The sequence below is a fragment of the Sporobolomyces koalae genome, assembly GCF_050403365.1.
Source record: "Sporobolomyces koalae JCM15063 DNA, S_koalae_JCM15063T_v1_ctg8, whole genome shotgun sequence".
Lineage (NCBI taxonomy): Eukaryota > Fungi > Basidiomycota > Microbotryomycetes > Sporidiobolales > Sporidiobolaceae > Sporobolomyces > Sporobolomyces koalae.
The window spans coordinates 1,478-18,538 of record NW_027481763.1 but is presented as its reverse complement, the minus strand read 5'-3'; the positions used below and the strand labels follow the sequence as shown (position 1 = coordinate 18,538).

General features: G+C 56.4%; 3 protein-coding genes across 3 annotated transcripts; 1 reads left to right on the top strand and 2 right to left on the bottom strand.

Moving 5' to 3' along the window:
- Positions 1-542: 542 nt before the first annotated feature.
- JCM15063_004633 (uncharacterized protein) lies at positions 543-3,970 on the top strand (the record flags this gene model as incomplete). Its single annotated transcript, XM_076677293.1, has 10 exons — positions 543-1,937; positions 2,008-2,317; positions 2,384-2,420; positions 2,484-2,535; positions 2,606-2,878; positions 2,954-3,212; positions 3,290-3,552; positions 3,632-3,643; positions 3,721-3,851; positions 3,925-3,970. 10 exons carry the CDS (start codon positions 543-545, stop codon positions 3,968-3,970), a joined length of 2,778 nt encoding a protein of 925 aa, XP_076535379.1.
- A 232-nt stretch (positions 3,971-4,202) lies between these two features.
- On the bottom strand, positions 4,203-8,653 carry JCM15063_004632 (uncharacterized protein; the record flags this gene model as incomplete). The annotated part of the gene is made up of 5 exons (XM_076677292.1): positions 4,203-4,799; positions 4,869-5,995; positions 6,069-6,233; positions 6,292-7,462; positions 7,532-8,653. The coding sequence occupies 5 exons, from the start codon at positions 8,651-8,653 to the stop codon at positions 4,203-4,205; spliced, it is 4,182 nt and encodes a 1,393-aa protein (XP_076535378.1).
- Positions 8,654-9,987: 1,334 nt separating this feature from the next.
- Positions 9,988-16,349, bottom strand: JCM15063_004631 (uncharacterized protein; the record flags this gene model as incomplete). Its single annotated transcript, XM_076677291.1, has 8 exons — positions 9,988-10,456; positions 10,517-11,294; positions 11,361-12,726; positions 12,789-13,535; positions 13,600-13,994; positions 14,065-15,439; positions 15,503-16,041; positions 16,109-16,349. 8 exons carry the CDS (start codon positions 16,347-16,349, stop codon positions 9,988-9,990), a joined length of 5,910 nt encoding a protein of 1,969 aa, XP_076535377.1.
- Between the last annotated feature and the right edge of the window lie 712 nt (positions 16,350-17,061).

Genomic DNA, 17,061 nt, shown 5'->3' with positions numbered 1-17,061 from the left:
GTGCTATCAATAGACTTGTATTCTTCATACATCGCTTCCCCTACGCTATTACCCTTCTATCGGATGCTTTGCTTTCCCCGTGCATCCTCTGCAGTATCATTCCTCCCAATTCTAGTGGCGCGTATAGCTATTTTCCGCACTTTGTCGTTCTTACCTGCATATGCCAATGCATCGTTGTCCATTATCTCGGTACCAGAGTCCGCCGAGGGGATCGACAAGACGCACGCGTCGACGTGCGCCAGCGCCTCGCTGATCAAAAATAAAACTCTGCTGCGGATACCCGCGCGGCGCGACTTTTGCGCGTCTGTCTTCCGCTCTCCTCACCGCCTGTAGAGATCGAATCGCCTCTCTCAACCCTCCAGCGAGCCCCAGGCGACTGCTCGGTACTAGTCAGTCTCCACCTCGCCGCGCTGCCCGCATCCAGCACGCTATAGCGCAAGCGGTCCGCCTTGCAATTATCACGCGTCTCCGGGACTATCTGCGCGCACACAGGCAGAGCGACAAGATCGGCCAATTTCAAGGGTACCCACTAGGCTGATACGATGACGTGTGAACGGCGAGAGTCTCGCTTCGAAGACTATGCGACCTTCTTCGCTCCGTCCGCCCGGACCGACTCGCGCATCATCGACTTTGGCACGCCTGAACTCGAGGATGAACCAGGCGCACGCTTCGAGTCTCCGCCCGACTCGACACCGTCCACACCCTCGTTCTCCTTCACTTCGTTCGATGATGACCTCTCCAAGAGCAACTCGCATTTGCCCGCATCGTCGCCCAACCCGAATGTCCACGCCGCGATTCCTACCGTTGCGCGATCACACAAGACCCTCCCGACGATCCACCCGATCCCCCTCCGTTCCTCTTCTCCTCCGCGGACCAAGCTTCCCGCATACGCCGCAAAGTCCCCCGTCGGTCTCCGAGTCGACTCTTCTCCGACATCCCCCTTGCGTGCGCTTCCTCCAACGAACCCCTTGCATGCGTTTGTGCTCAGAACGATCCCTCACTCGCTTTTGCCCGCCCGCCTGACCCGTCCCCGGACATTCCAATACCCAAAGTCCCCTTCACTAATGCGCGCGCATCCATCGACTCGTCATCCAGCATCTACGTCCATCACCTCCCAGCAGTATTCGCGCCAACAGAGCTCGTTCTCGCTCTCGAGGCGGTCAGTCCCGAAACGATGGATCGTCCTGCTCGTGTTCCTAGCCTTTGTGGTCGGCTCCTACTCGACCCTCGTCTCCCTCACGTCGACGACATCGTCGAGCTGGCTCGAGCGAGCCAAGTCTTCGTCAGGATGGGACCACTTTGTGTATCGAGGAGCTGGAGGACGCAACAAGACAATCGCCGAGCATTCAAAGGTCACGTATGTCGACACTGCGGAGATCGTGCGAGGGAAACAGCGACTGGACGTGACAGGCGAGTTACCGAAGCTGGGATCCGATCACAGCTCTCTCCCGGCGACGGTGGTCTCGACGGAAGAAGCGGAAGAACAAGCGGTCCTGGACGCAGTGGTCGAGGAAGCGAAACAAGTCATCGAAGCGGAGTCGGAAGGAGTCGATCGAACTGGCAAGGAAACGATCCCGAAAGCCCTTGTTGTCAAGGAGCAGACGAAACCGGCAGTCAAGCCCCGCAAAGACCCTTCGAGGTACAAGCGATTGTTGCCGCTCAAAGGACCGTCTCGTCGGTACCTCTATGGCGCAAACTTTATCGCTTCTGCGGAATCAGCACAGGCTGCTCGAGAAGGCACAGTCGAGGTTGTCGAAGTGGAAGACTCGGATTACACGAACAAAAAGGTCAAAGTGCCTTCGAAAAAGGCGCTCGAACGTCTGTTCCGCGAGAACAAGAAAGCCTACGAAGACCAAATCCCAAGTTGGAGGGATTTCGAATGGCAAGCTCCGAAAGCCGACCACAGCCTTGATGAGTTCGTCGCTCACCTGAACCCGGTACGTTCCCTCCTATCACGTATCACACCGCAAGACTGCTGCTAACCAACGTCGCGTCTTCCGCAAACAGGAAGAACTGGCCCTACGAACGTGGATCCAACAACTACATACGCTTCCCATTGCTTCCGGAGTCGGCCTTGGCGCCATTTCTCCCGCTTTATCCTTCAATCCCCCCTCCATCTCGGCTATCAGTTCAAGCCTGCCCGCCGCACCGAGGTTCTCGGGCATCGGCGATCGCGACAAATACGACCAATTGATCACGCAAGCGACAGAAGGCTACGAAGGCAAATGCAAGAGCTCAACTTGGCTGTCAGGGTATCAGAAAATGCATGGAGAAATGCTGGACGGCAGTCGGGAACCCAAATTTATCAGCTATCATTGTCAGTCCTTTGCGCCATATCTTCTTCGAAAGTCATCACTGACTCGCCCGTGCTCTGTGTCGACAGGTGAAAAAGGAATGAACTGTGGAGGTCTTGGAGATCGGCAAGTCGGACACCTCGACACCGTCTCGGAGCAATTCTCTAACTCTTCCTGCCTTTGGTACAGATTGCTCGGCATGACTTCGGCTTTCTTCTTTGGCCTTGTTACACAGCGCTCCGTAGGTCCATTACTGACCGTCTCTTTCGATATAGCACCATCAATCGTACTGATGAGCCATCCATGCACAGTTTCTCGCAGAGTGGCAATCCCCGATCCCGCTCGACATCGTGTTCGACTCTCCTGCAGTCAATTGGTCATACTCGTCCTTCACCTCGTCTCAGCATCCAGTGCTCGGGCAAGAGAGTCTCGTTGATCAGTCGGCCGAACTCGATATTATTCATTTTGATCGTCTCTCGGTCGACTCGACGTTTGGCAGCACGAGTTGGAACCCGAAGAAGGGAAAGCAGTGGACAAAAGGTTTCGAGAAGCGCGACATTGCCTATGCATCCAAGTGGATCAAAGTGAGGGTCACCTCATTCCAAGGTTCTTCTCGCCGACCTTTTGTGACTGACTGATTTCGTTCTTTTCTGTTTCAGTTTTTCACGAACCGTGGCATGATCTTCCGCTCGTTCCAGTACAAGCATTTGCAGAAGAGCATCAAGCGACTCGGACTCGAGCCTACCACCGCCTTCTCGTGTATCAACCAGTATCTCTTCCGACCGAAACCTCCCGCGCGCAACCTCATCTCGGAATACACGTCGGTGTTGTCTCTTCCTTCCGTCTTCTCGGTCGGCATCCATGTGCGAACAGGAGATCGGAGCATGAAAGACAGTGAATACGACAAAGTCAACACTGGTTCGTCTCGCTTCTTTTCATCCTCCGAAACCGATTTGGCGCTTCGGATACTCACGGACCAGTTGTACGGAGCACAGTCAAGCGCCACAGTCAATTCTTCAGATGTGCACGAGAACTGGGCGAGACTTACGCGTCTTCCTCACAACGAATCGTGTACTACCTTGTGACGGACTCTGCGAACTTGAAACAAGACGCACGTAGAGTACTCGGATCGAAACTCGTCACGACGGACACGGTCCCTCAACACGTTCACCAGAAACAAGGTCATGTTGATGGAGTATTTTCGGCCGTCGTCGAGGATTGGATCCTTGCCAAAACCGACATGATGGTTGCAACTCAGGTAAGCCCCTCTTTTTCGCCAAATGCATCGCCTTTAAAGAAAGAGCCAAGCTGACTCAGCGAATCTTACGGTCCTGTAGGATTCCGGTTTCGTAAGCTTCCTCCCGCCTCCTGGTATTTCAAACTTCGAATGCATGAGCTGACTGGATGTGCGCTATCGGGTAACCAGGGCAAACTTGCTTCTTTCATGCATGCAAAGGAAAATACGACCGTTACGATCTTCCCGCGTCACAACGAGGACGTGAATGGACTCCAGTCGAAGAAATCGCACCTCAAAGTCGATTGCACTTCGCCAGATGTGTACGTTCTCTACAGAGCTGGCTTCTCATGGTCGGTCATTGACAAATTGACCTCGAATGTTTCCTATGATCAGGTTTACATCTTTTGAGGAATTGTCCTCTGAATGGTCTCTCGGTTGAGGCGACAGAAACATGTTGACAGACATTCGCTCAGACACTCTCTACTGCGGCAGACACTTGCTATCGTTGTCGTCTATACGTCGGACGGCACATTGTACAACTCTCCGGAACCTCTCCCTATTTCGCCCTTTTCCGAGCTTTCACTACCTCGCTCAATCAGTCTCCCCTCTTTCCGGATTTTAACTATGTTGTCTCCAGGTTGTATTTTTGTATAATGTGACGTTGTTGCAGTTCAGGTTCGACTCGTCGATCTTCTCAGAATGTTCTCGACTTCTTTCCGCCGCTCGAACCGCCGCTCATCCAACACCGAGCCCGAATCATTAATGTCCCGCGAGTTTACACTTTTCGCGCCAGTGAACTGGAACTGGCTCGAACCAATCCCGGCCGGCGAAGGCGAAGCGTCTTGACCTTTCTTTTTCGGGGTGAATGCATTCTTCAACGCGGTTCCGATCGCGCCCATTGAGGACCGAGTGCGAGGTCTTCTCGACTCACTCGTCGGTGTCGAAACGAACGACAATCGGCTCTCAGTTGGAGAATCGCTGCGCGTCGTCGTTTCGAGACGTTCGAGCGCGGCAGCTCGCTCTTGTCGCGTGCGTGTCTCGTCGAGATTTGCAGCGAGTTCGAGCGCTTCGTACGCAATCGCGTCGCCTGAAGCACCCGAATACGTCCTACTTGACCCTTCGACAAGGGGTCGTGTCGGGAACGGAAGCAGTCGTGTAGGCGAATCATTTGAGATGGCTTGAGTCGAGTCGACTTTCGGAATCGTGGCTGACGATTGCTGCGACTGGAACGGAGCGGCACCAACCAAGGTTGGCGAGCGCGAGGGATCCTGGCAGCAACGGAAGATCGCGTGTCAGGCCCAGACTCTCGAGGGACAGCAGGAGGTGCATGTGCTCACAGATAATTTCGCGCGTCTAGTACTGAGGCGAGTTGCTGTGCCTGAACCAGTCCCGGTGCTGAACGTCGAAGACGTCGAGATCGATTGACGACGCGAAGGGGTTTCGTAGCTCGTTTCCGCCCTCCGACTTGCGGGCGAAGGTGAATCGGCAGCTACACTGGACGAACGGCTGCTGAGGCGAGCAGTGCTACGGCGTATCGAGCCAGGCTCACTCGGCTCTTCGAGAGGGTTGCGGAGAACCTCTCGGAGTATGACCGGGGATCGCGAGCTTGTGAGCGAGACAGTCACATTATCGGCTGGACTCGAGATTGTCGGACGTCTCGTGGGCGACTGTTGGACGAGGGGAGGTATGCCTGCACGGCTAACGGGACGGCTAACCGGATCAGAATCTTTCCGGGAACGCTCTCGTTCGCGATCGACCCGAGTGAAGGCGAGTAGAGTTTCGCTGAGACTCCTGACTTGGTCGTCGCTTGAACGTAGGAGTGCCTTGGCATGCTTCTCGAATTGTGCAAAAGGAAGGGTTGCTATGCGTTGTTCCTCGTCCAGTTGCGCTTGAACGTGTTCCTGTTTGATATCGTCGACGAGTGCTCGAAGGCCGCTGTTTAGTCTGGTTGTGGACGAGATAAGCGGGATGGCTCGCTTGACTAGTTCGACCGTTTCGGACGTCTCGACGCGAGACTGGGAAAAATGACGGTCGAGCTGATCGAAAGCTGATAAGAGGAGTTTATGATGGTCGGCATCGGCAGAGGAAGGCGAGATCGGTCCTGATAGTGCAGTCTCGGACCCTGCGCGAGACGTGTTCGAGTTTGAGCGACTCATCGAGTTCGACCCGGGAGGCAAGCGAGAATCTTCGTGTGTTCCATTTGCGAACGAGATCTTTCGATTCCGGTCGTATGTTCCAATAGATTCTCGTTTGCGTCGAGGCGATCCCGTCGCTAGCGCTTCTGCAGGAGAAGACGTTCCGATGGGACTTGCAACGATGCCTTGACCTGCAAGAAGCGCATTGATCGCCTTCACAGTACGATCTCGCTCGATGGTCGAAGGGGAGCGGAACGGATGATCAGCGCCAGTCGATCGAGCGTCGCCTGAAGCTCTCGAATGAGCTCCTCGCTGCCGAAGGTCGTCGACTATATTCAGGCGTTTCCCAAGCTTGAGCATCTTAGCGGAAACATCATATGGTAGAGAAAAGACTGGACATACGCTCTGCCATCCATGCATCCGATCCGACTTCGGACTTTTGGAAACGTTCCCTTCTCGCTGACGCGGAGAGTTCCGAGTCCCCATTGCGACTGCCTCCAAGCCCTGAAGACGAAGGCATGGGTGGAGTAATTCGCCCGTAGGAGGATGCTGTAGGGCTTCGCGGGCCTGCGTGGCGTCATGGTGCTCAGTCTTCAAAAATAGTGCAACATACGTGTAGGCTTACCGCTTCTGCGCTCGTCACGACTGATCCGAGAGTACGCCCTGTCAACGAACGACTCGCTGACGGAATCCGCCCGCCGCTCGGCCGTTGACAACGACGTGCTTGCTCTGCGAGCGCTTCCAGTTCGACCGTCTGCCACCTTTCTTGCACTCTTGGGGGTCCTCTCGCGTTCATCTTCGGCTTCGATGCCTCGAGAGTAGTCATCGTCATTGAGCGAAATCTCCGAACGCGCTTGTTGCCGAGAATTGTGGAGGGACGCAAACGATTCTGAATTCGGTATCTGGAATCTGTCGATGCGGGATTGCGATGAGCGCTCGAGGTTACTTGCTGAGGATGCGGTTGTCGGGCGACTGCTCTTTGGCTCGAGCGAGCGGCGTGACGTGATCCTAGAATTTTCTGCCGAGGTAGAAGGCCGTTCTCGAAATTCGGTCGGAAGAGCAGGTCGACCGGTTGCGACGGAAGGAGAAGCTGTATTGGCGTTCAAAGATGAGGGAGAGGCCGAATGGAACGGTTGAGACGTCGATCTGTCCCTCGGCGTTCGGAGAAGCTCACGAGAAGCCAATCTCCTCATACTTTCGGAGATTTCTCGATCGTGCTGCCTCGTGTCGCTGAATGAACTGGCAGCTCGGGTGCGATCACTGCCGACTAGTTCCGATCGTCGTGCTCGGATCCGGTCGATTGTCGAGGGATAGCTGGACATGGATGTAGCTGAGCGGTCTGGGAGAATGCTCTCATGCTTGTCCAGTGCTTGTCTACCGAAAGACGCGCGCGACCGCGTCCGGCTTCCAGCAGTACTCGCTCGCTTCTCGTAATCGCGGTCGTGTGCTGAAATATCGCCGAGTGTCGCGCTTCTACGTACCAGGCCGTCAGGAGCTGCACCAAACTCGGCGAGATCGCGTGCAGAACTCTGCATCGCAAAATCGAAGGAGCGATGGACGGGTTCGTCATCGTCATCTGTGCTGCCCCCTCTCGCTGCGTACTCGGGCATCGTCCCCTGCAATAGATCGTCGTCGTCGTAGCCGGTAGCAAGCTTGCGAATGGTCGAAGAAGTAGAAGAGCGCTGAACAGTCTGTCGTCCAGCGGAATAATCGAGCGCAGATTGACGTGAGCGTGCGCGCTCGGATTCCGGGGGTGAGGCGAGAGACTGCTGCTGCGAGTTGATGGAGTCGAGGATCTAGTGATCGCAGCCGCGATTCAGTCACCTCTCTGTCAAAAAGTGTATGCGAAAGGAGCTACGACTGACGCGTTGATTCTTCTCCCGCAACCCATTTGGCCGCAACTTGTTTTGCTCGTCGACGATTGACGAGTCTCCTCTTCCCGCCGAAGCGGTCCTAGCTCTGAATCTCCTACCCGACCCAGCTCCGACCAAACTGTCTCGCAACTCTTCCATGTCATCCGACGAGCACTGTGCAGTCGCATATTTTGATAGTGAACGCGAGGAAGCGGACGACATAATGCTTGAAGCAGGGGATGGCGAAGTCTTTCGCTCTGGCTTTGCACGGTCGGTATCGCTGATCAGCCCATCTCGTTCCGGCGGAGGAACACTCCTTTTCGCGATTGGACTGCAGCGTTCAGAGACAGGCGAGCCCGATCCATCTATTGTCGGCGTTCCGGTCGATCTGCGCAAACTCTTTGGCGGCCTCTCTGGCTTTGATGAACTCGGAATCCCCGAATCTGTTGCGCCGTCCTCGTCGTCTATACCGTCAATAGGCGGTACGAAGTCATTGCTGCCATGCCATTTGCCTTCTTCCATGCTGCCTCCATCGCTGTTGGTGGCTGGAGGGCTGGGAAGACCGGCCCCGAGCCTGCGCGAGAACGTGTCTGTTCCGAAACCGAGACCTAAGGGTTCAGGCGATCCGCGTAGTCCGAGATTGGCGACGTTCGAATGTTGTGCCGAGTACCGCGAATGCGACGAGAGCGAGGGTGAGACGCGCGAGAGGAGGTTGGACGCGGGAGAGCGTTGGCCGGCTTGTGACTGCGCCGAAGCTGGGTCGAGAGTCGCGTGCGTGGAGATCGTAGCTGGTGGGAAGCGAGTGCGCGGGGAAGGGTTCGACAGAGTGGACTGCGACAGGCGGTGATCCCGATCGAACGTGGCGGTCTCGATTGCGTGAGGCGTGTCTTGGTATGATCCAGCCGCTCTAGCAGCCCGCTCTGCGCCTGGCGAGCTCTTCACTGCCGGTGCTACCGACGCTAGCTGGACCGTCTCACGAGCACCCCTGAGGCTCGCATCCGCGACAGATGATCGAGGCCATTCGACTGGAGGAGGTAGGGGACTGCCTGCGCTCGATGACGATGAGGACGAATAGCTTCTCGAGTGCGCGGGAGGGAGAGGGGGCGGAAGAGGGGGGAGATCAGCGTCTTGCATGATCCGCTACTTCTCCATGCGCTGATTGCTATGCACGTGTTGGAAGTCGCAAAGTCCGCAATGCCGCAACGCGGTGCCGAGCGGGAGGCGTGCGAGCGAGAGTCGTTAATGGCACGTCCGACGTACGCGCGCGCGTCTTAATTAATTACGATGTAATTAATGTAAGTAATTCTCTAAGCTCGGCGGTTGTATGTAGTCAAGTATGTTCTGGTTATGAGCCTTGACGCCTGAAGGGAAGGAGGCTTGATGCGAGACTTGGGAAAGTAGAGTGATGTGCGGTACTGAGAGGAGATATGACGAACTTGAGCTTCGGCAGCTTAAGTTCGCCCAAAGCAACGGTCGGAGCGCTTGACCTCAGACATGGTATACTCGCTTCTTGAACATTGTCATAACTGAATCTTCGTGAGAGTTCTTGTGATTGGCGTTGGCGCATATCATCCGGTAGCAAGAATGAGAGCATTACCATACTTCCTGCTTTCTCGCTCAGTTCTCGGCCTTCCAGACAAAGCTCGCCCCGATACGAGACTGCAATCCCAACGCGTGTGTTTCACGAAAGAAGAAAGCGGTACCCCATTGCAAACGAGGTCAGTTCGCATCCGGCGAGCTTGCTCACTTCTTGCCAGCTCAGGGACCGTCTTTCATTGGCAAGTATCTTGGTCAGAATGACGAGTCGCGCTTCTGCATCCGCGTCACGAAGCCCCACACCCGGGGATACTCTCGAAAGTAGTACGAAGACGCAAAGAGTCGTGCGCGCGTCCATCGCACATTCAAAAGGCGGTCTCGCAAAGAAACCCAAACTGGGTACCTCGTGCAAGTCGCGCAAGACTGCAATCAGCAGCGAAGCAAAGCGAACCGCTTTGCCGCCCGCCGAACCACCGCAACAATCAAAAAAGGCCAAAATCAGGTTGTCGAGGGCCGATGTCCGAGGCTATTGGACCGACAAAAGCAGCCTCGACAGTGCCTCGGAGGTACAAACACTTGATTCACAAAACCGGCTATCGGTGAAAGCCGGTCCCTTGAGCTCGAAATTCTTTGCGAGCTTCGAAGCGACCCCTGCAGGCGAGCGCTATGCTTGCTGGCGTGCAGAATTCGTATCCGTGCTCGAGCTTGCCGCGCTTGATGTTTCACATCGTCTCAACCTGCTCCTGTTTCGCTTGCCATGCTCTGGAATGATAGCCTGTCTCGTTTTCCAAGCCAGAGAGAGATCCGTGTTCAGTTTACTGTACTTGTAGTTTACAACAACAAACAGACACGCAACAAACAGAGACACAACAGACAGAGACACAACAAACAGACACTCAACAGACAGAGACACAACAAGAAAACATACAACATCAAACCACCGCATCCTTGGCCGCTTCCCGCTTCTCCTCCTCCTCGTCCTCCGTATTTCTCCCGCCCTCATCATCGCTCTCCCAGTCAGCTTCCTCTTCAAAGTCCGGGTCAAAGCCTGCCAGCTTGTTCTTGAGGAGCTTCACAGCGTTGCCGACCGACGTCTCCCGCGATAGCTCGTCCAGCAGGTCCCTGACCTCGCTGTCTGTCTTGCCTCGCACGGCGTTCGCGACCATCTTCTCCACCCGAGAAGCGTAGGAAGCCGAAACCCGCTTCGACTCCTTCCGTCGTTGAGCCGATTTTAGCGAGAACGGGTTCTCGCCCAGCTCCTGCGTAACCAAGTACGCCAGGCTGCTCACGTTCAGGCTCGCAAGCCCGTCGCGATGATCCATCGTTAGACAGAACATGCAATACTTGAGTCGACGGATCGGGCTGTTCGCGAGCGAGGAGTGGCGGCAGGGTTGGTAGATGCTGCAATGATTGTACAAGTATCAGCGTCTGTGCACTTGAGGCTAAGCGAGTCTGACTCACGTGGCACGACAGCGGGGGTCGTGGCACACCGAGCTCGTCCATCCTTCTGAGCACGCAACCGTCGTGACGTCAAGCCATGGCGTCGTCCGCAGAGCTTCTTCGAGGGAAGCGATCAAGAGGGGACTTTGATCCTTCCCGAAGCCCTTATTGACAGTGAACCTACCACTAGGTGCTATGTGCAGCACTTTCGTGGTCTTGGCTCCGCTAGACCAACCGGCTGGCTTGGCGAGCACAGTCCGGACGACGGCCGAGGTACGGCTTGACACCCTCTTCTTGAGCAGACCCGCTGTCTCCTTTGATCGCAGGGTCGACAAGTGCGATCCCTTTGAATGCAAGACATGGCGCAGGATCGGACTCTTGACCGAGAGAACGCTGGTACCAAGGCGGACGGTGCGCTCAGGGGCTAGAGCTGCATCATCTGGAGCGGTGCTGGTGGACGGGACGGGTGGCGCGGCGAGAGGTGGAAGAAGAGCCAAGGACGGCACGGGTGGCGCGGCGAGAGGTGGAAGAAGAGCCAAGGAGGGAGCGGGCAGCGAGGGTTGAGGGAAAACGAGTGACGAGGAGGGAGCGGGCAACGAGGATGGAGCGGGCAACGAGGAGGGAGCGGGCAACGAGCGTTGAGGGAAAACGAGTGACGAGGAGGGAGCGGGCAACGAGGATGGAGCGGGCAACGAGGAGGGAGCGGGCAGCGAGGGTTGAGGGAGCGAAGGAGCGGCTGTATGGGCGAAGGTGGAGGCGACGGAAGAATCGTTCGAGCTCGCAACGAGTCTCCTTGATTCTGTAAGCAGGGCCAAACGCATCAGCTGTGAAGGATGAATCGAGTCACGATTGTGGAAGAGCGCACCTTGCGGAGCTTGGCCAAGTCGTGAGCCCAGCGAAAGCCCCTGCAGCACTCGAGAGATCTTGGACTCTTCGGCCTCGGCTGCTTTGAACTGTCGCTGCCGAATCATCACCCTCGAGGATCCACTTCCGGTCAACTTCAGGAACGAAGTCACAACGGCCTCGATTTGGCCCGCATCGTGCGCAACAAGGACATGATCCTCGGTTCTTGCGTTCGACGAACCCGCGCCGGACGATCGAGCCTCCGCAGCTTGTGCCCCCGAGAAAAAGGTCGATGCCAGATCGAGCGCACGTTTCGGGCGATCCAAGTCGCGAGCGGTCTCCGGAACGCCTAAGACCCACAGTGCAGGAGGCTTCTCATCGTAGATGCGAATCGGTCTGTCCTCGGGAGCTCGACGAGCCGGTAGGGTCGCGGTAAAACGTTTGAGGGGAATTGAGTACTTGAGGCGCAAAGGGGAGCGGAATTCGATCTTGCCTCCAGCCAGTCCGAAATGAAGGGTCACTCTTCGGACTATCGGCTGTTCCAGCAAGGATGGCAGTTGTCGCGCCTTCGCGTTGGGGTTCCTGCGTCGTCTTTCCTCCTCTCCTAGCCCGTTCGACGCCTTTTCTTCCTCCGTCAGAGCGCGTTTTAGGACCACATGCTCCTCGAATTCGACTTGGTCCAGATCTTCCAGGATCTTGACCAACTTGTCATTCGAATTCATTTCTTGGAGCAGTCGCTCTCGTCCCAGCTGGTCCCGGTTGTCGTTGGTCAACGACTCGACAACCTTGCGCGTTCGCTTCCTCGGATCGATGACACCGAGGAGCCACTCTGTTGGGCCGAGACCGATATCACCGTTCAGCAGGAGTTGGCCAGAGTTTGCCTTGAACAGGATGTCCATGACAAACACACAGCCAGCTTCAACATCCCCTTTCTTCAGAGCGAGCTGGTCAAAGAACGCCTTGACCTTGTCGATCACGGCCTTGATCTGGTCTCGAACCGTCTGTGTAGGGGCGAGGACGAGGAAAGGACCATTACTCGAATCGGGCTCAAACTTGATTCCCTCCCACTCGTGCAGCTCTGGTGTCACGAGCTTCTTCGGGTTGGCGAGTTGCCGACGCATCGTCGTGTCGCGCTTGCGAAGCCTCGCGATCGTCTCGCCAGCGACACGGTCAGGATCAAAAACCTTCGAAGCGATCGGCGTCGATTTCTCGGGCACAGGAAACTCCTTCACTTCGAAACGAGATGGACCGAGCTGCGAGTTGAGCTCGCTAATCTCCCGCGCATTCCGCTGCATGTGCACCATGATCTTGTCGCACAAATCGAAGTTGTTGGCGAGCATCGAGCGCACCATTCCAGGTGATACCCAGATCGTCGATGGCGAGAAGCGCTACTCGGAAACCAGAAAGATTCAGTTCAGGAGCGAGCCGCGATCTCGAAAGAGAGGCTCACGTAGGTCCTGTGTCGAAGCCGTGAGTGCCCAGCGACGACGACCATCAATGCCTTCAGCGGATCCTTGGCGTTGGCGTCTTTCTTCTCGAATCGACGCCCTTTCCCCTTCCAACCCTTGACATCCGCATCCTCTGGCACGACGGCTGCGATCCAGTCTCGGAGGGTCTTGGCGAATTCTTCGCACTTGAGTTCTTGCACCCAGCGCCTCAACTCCGTCACAGCCCAGAGCACCGCCTTGCCGATGTAGTCGCTGATCTTGCTCGCAGCGATCACCATGGCACTCGAGCCGATCACCAGCGTCGGGGGCAACTGCCACTCGAGAAGCATTCGCTGAAAGTCGGCTGCGAGTTCAGCGATCCTCGTGTTGTCGGCCGCCGGTGCTGCGTCTCCAGCGATTGGCATCGTCGCGATTGCCTCACAAACGAGACTCCGGGCCGGTGCACAGCTTGACAAGCTGGCCAGAACTTTCGCTTCATCGGGAGTGAGAGCCTTGAGAGCGGCGAGAATGTCCGCGTTGTCCACGCCAAAGGGGAGCGACTCGGCATCGACACGGAAGTGCTCCGGAAATCCGACGATCAACTTGGCCAAGATCGAGTCGAACTTCTTGGCGTCCCTTTCCGTAGAGACCGCCACCGACGTCCCAAACGGCATCAAGTTCCGCTGGTTGAACTCGCTGACGCACAGCGTCGGGATGCCGTTGCCGTGGCGCCGGTCCAGGACGATCGCCAGATTGCAGCACATGTCCAGCTGGTGCAAACACGCGGAATCAGTACTTGCATGCTCACGTTGTGCGAAGTGCCCAAGATCTTACCGTGCCTGCGGTCCCTCTATCTCCGACGAACTCGGCTTCGACAGACGTCAGATCGTGCGCTCTGACGAACTCGCTCAGATCATCCGCTAAAGATCCCGAGGTCTCGGCCTTGACGGCGTCCGCAAGGGTCGCCTGTGCGTCAGCGTCGGGAGCTGCGACTTGCTGCTGGGTACGCGCGAAGAAGTCGTAGAATTGTCGGCGTAGTAGCAGCGCATGGGCCCAAACGGTGAACTTGTTGCCGCCACGAACGAGCGTCAGGAGCTTGGCCGGCGCGAATCGAGCATACAGTCCTAAGACTGCGTTGACGAGGTTCACTTTGAGCGGCATCTCGACGATCTCGATCTGTCGGATCCAATGCAAAAGGTTTGCAAAGGATGATCGGAACCGAGTGTCTCCTGTATTCCACTCAGAAATGGTCAGTCTGAGTTCACTCGAATCTCGCTGTACAGAGACGCATGAGCGTACCGCCGATGACGAGATTTCGGAGTACTCGCGAGCAAGCCGGCTTGCGAATGACGGCCTGTTTGGCCGACAGGATGTTTGGGAATCGTTTCTTCCAATTCCGTTTGGGCTCACCATCCCCATCGCTGTCGGCTGCCTCGCCTGCCTCGCTTTCCTCGTCTTCCTCGCCTTCCTCGCCTCCCCCACCTTGCTCGCCTCCCTCACCTCCCTCGCCAACGTCCGGAATACCTTCGCCCTCTGGCACTTCCAACGGGGCTTCCTCCACGCTCGAGGCGGCCTTTGAGCGGTTGCCGGTCTTGCGGCGCTTGCGAGGCGGACCTTCGTCATCGTCTCGAGCGGCGGCCGACACCTTGAGACGATCGGCTTCGTCGCGAAGCAAACGGAAATATTCCGGTCCGTTCGCTTGATTTTTGACGCGGAATCCAAGCTGCCCCTTGATTGGACGCGGACAGTCGACGACATTGGTGATGCGAGCGTCGAAGGTCAGCGCTTGTTGTCGACGCCTGAAAAGCACTCGGTGGCCGCGATCTCGTGGACGCCTCGATGGTGGACTAGTCGAGTCGTCGATCTGCATCGCATCCGATTGTCGGGACGCGAGCGCAATCTTGGCCTCTTCGACTTGGTCGTGGAGACCTCTTTTCAATTTCGAGAGGACCTCGCGCTTGTCGACGATCGCTTCAGAAGGTCTCCATCCGGCTTGAATCGTGACCGAACTCGACCAGTCGTTGAACGTCAACCTGGGGCGAGTGTTGGAGGAATTTTGCGAATGCCGCGAGACGATCGAGTCGAAGTGACGAGAGAGCGCATCGATCGAGGTGAACTTCTGACCGTCGATCAAGTCTTGGGTCGTACCGCTTGTTTGAAGGTCGCGGCGTGCTTGACACCACGTCTTGCTCGACTTGGCGATTCGGTCGAGCTCGCCCTTTTCTGCGAGGCTTTTGTAGCCGACTCCGGTGATCCCACCGCCGGTGAAGTCGTTGCCGACGAATGCGGCGAGTCCGGCGGCGTGCCAGCGGTCTGTCCAGCCCATGGCGCTGTACAGAGATTCCACGTCGACTACGCGGATCTGCTTCGAACGCAAGGGGAGAACGATGAAGTCGGCGACTGAGCTGTCGGTAGCAACGATCGAATCGCTGTCCATCGACACGATGACCTTGCTCGCGTCGTCGTGTACCTCGCCTGACGAGGGCACCGACCGTCGCACGATCTTGTCGACAACAGCCTCGTGCTGTTGCCGAGTCGTGGTCGAGTCAAGGAGCACCGGGATCACGTAGTCGGCCTCCGTCTTGGCCACGACTTGATCGGCGAGCAGAAGAAGCTGTTCAGCTTCGTCCGCGATCCGGCAGTCCCATTCATCTCCCGACTCGCGTAGCTTGCGCTGTGTGCAGGAGTTCAGTCAACATTTGCCATTCGCGAGTATGCGAAAGACCTCGTGACTTACGATAGCCTCAGAGTCGAAAGGGTCAAAGGGCGGAAAGGCGGTTTCGCGATCTGCGTCTGAGATTGAGATTTGGACAGGGGCTTCCTCCATTTGTTCCTCGCCCTCACCCTTGCCCTCTCCCTCGCTCGTGCCCTTGCCCTTGCCCTTTTCCTCTACCTTGCCCTTTCCCTCGCGTACGCTCTTCCGGGCGTCGCGCCGGCTCCTTCTCAGCTTCTTGTTCTTGGCTGCTGAGAGTCTCGCCTCGCTTTTCGTCTCAAGATCGAGACTCGTCACGACTTGCGAGCGGAGTCGACGCTCCAACGTCTCCTTCTTGGCCTCGGGACGAGCGTGCGGGTGGTCGAACGCGACGATGAAGTGGACGTCGGGACCGAACGACCTCGCCTTGAGCTTCAAAGACGTGTTGATCATTCGTAGACGGGCGTATTCAAATCGTTGTCGGACCTCTTTGGGCGTGTCCGTGTGCAAACGATGTTCGAGCTGCTTGCGGAGGTGCTCGAGCGCGGAGTACCACTGTCCTGAATCAATCGCAATTTTGCCGACTGATAGGAACAGGCGAAAGAGTCAGCTGTGTCATGACGACATCTCAATCGGAGGGAAGTGGCCTACCGGGACCGAGCGAATGAAGATCTCGTCTCTTGTTGATCCACTGAGCGACTTTGGGCTCGTCTTCGAGCTCGACGATCCACTCTTCAGTTTCGTCTCGATTGTTCAGGACCCACTCCTCGATGGCGGCCTCGCGCCGCTTAAGTAGCAGTAGCTTGATGTCGGGCTGTTGTAGTGCTTTCCGCTTCCATTGAGCTGCTCCTCCTTGCTGCTGGAGGTACGGGACTAGTCGAATGACTCCCATGTCGAACAGATGAGTCGAGCGATTCTTCGTGCTTGAGCGGTGGAGATGTGAGCGAGATCCCGTGAGGCAAGCGGTGCGAGCGTGATCGGAACCTGCGAGATGGAGAAGGGGCTACGGAGGGCGGGATGGTGTGCCTGAGCAAGGCAATGATCAAGAGTTGGTTGTCTCGATTCGGTAGTGGGACGTCAAAGTGGCGTCTGAACAGAGAGAAGCAGTAAGCCACGAGAAGAAAAATTCGTGTTCCCTTCCCGCTCTCAATTTCTTCTATTAGAAGAATATTGCTACATTGCGAGAGCGATATCGTGAGCTACTGTCAAGTCAGGATGAACAGTAAGTAGCGAGTCCGCCGCCCCCAATACAAAGTACAAAAACAATCACTTCAAGCGTAAGCGACGACATCAAGCAATTACGATCATTTCCCAAGCAAGCTAGCCCTGCAAACCATTCACCTCTTCCAAAACGGGACCGCGGTAGACTTGCAGAGCGACGAGAGCTAACGACAGGATCGTGCTGATCGATTTCAGAAGGAATATAGCCTGCAGTTCACTTCGCACAGCCTACTTCCCCCGGCTCGACTCCACCAAGCGCTCGTGCACTCTTGAAATGGATAGTAGCTTCAGCTTAAATCGATGCGCGCTGTATTCGAGCCAAGTCGATACGAGCCCTGCACAAACTTGAAAAGGGCAAGCGCAATATTCCGACAGAGATGCCC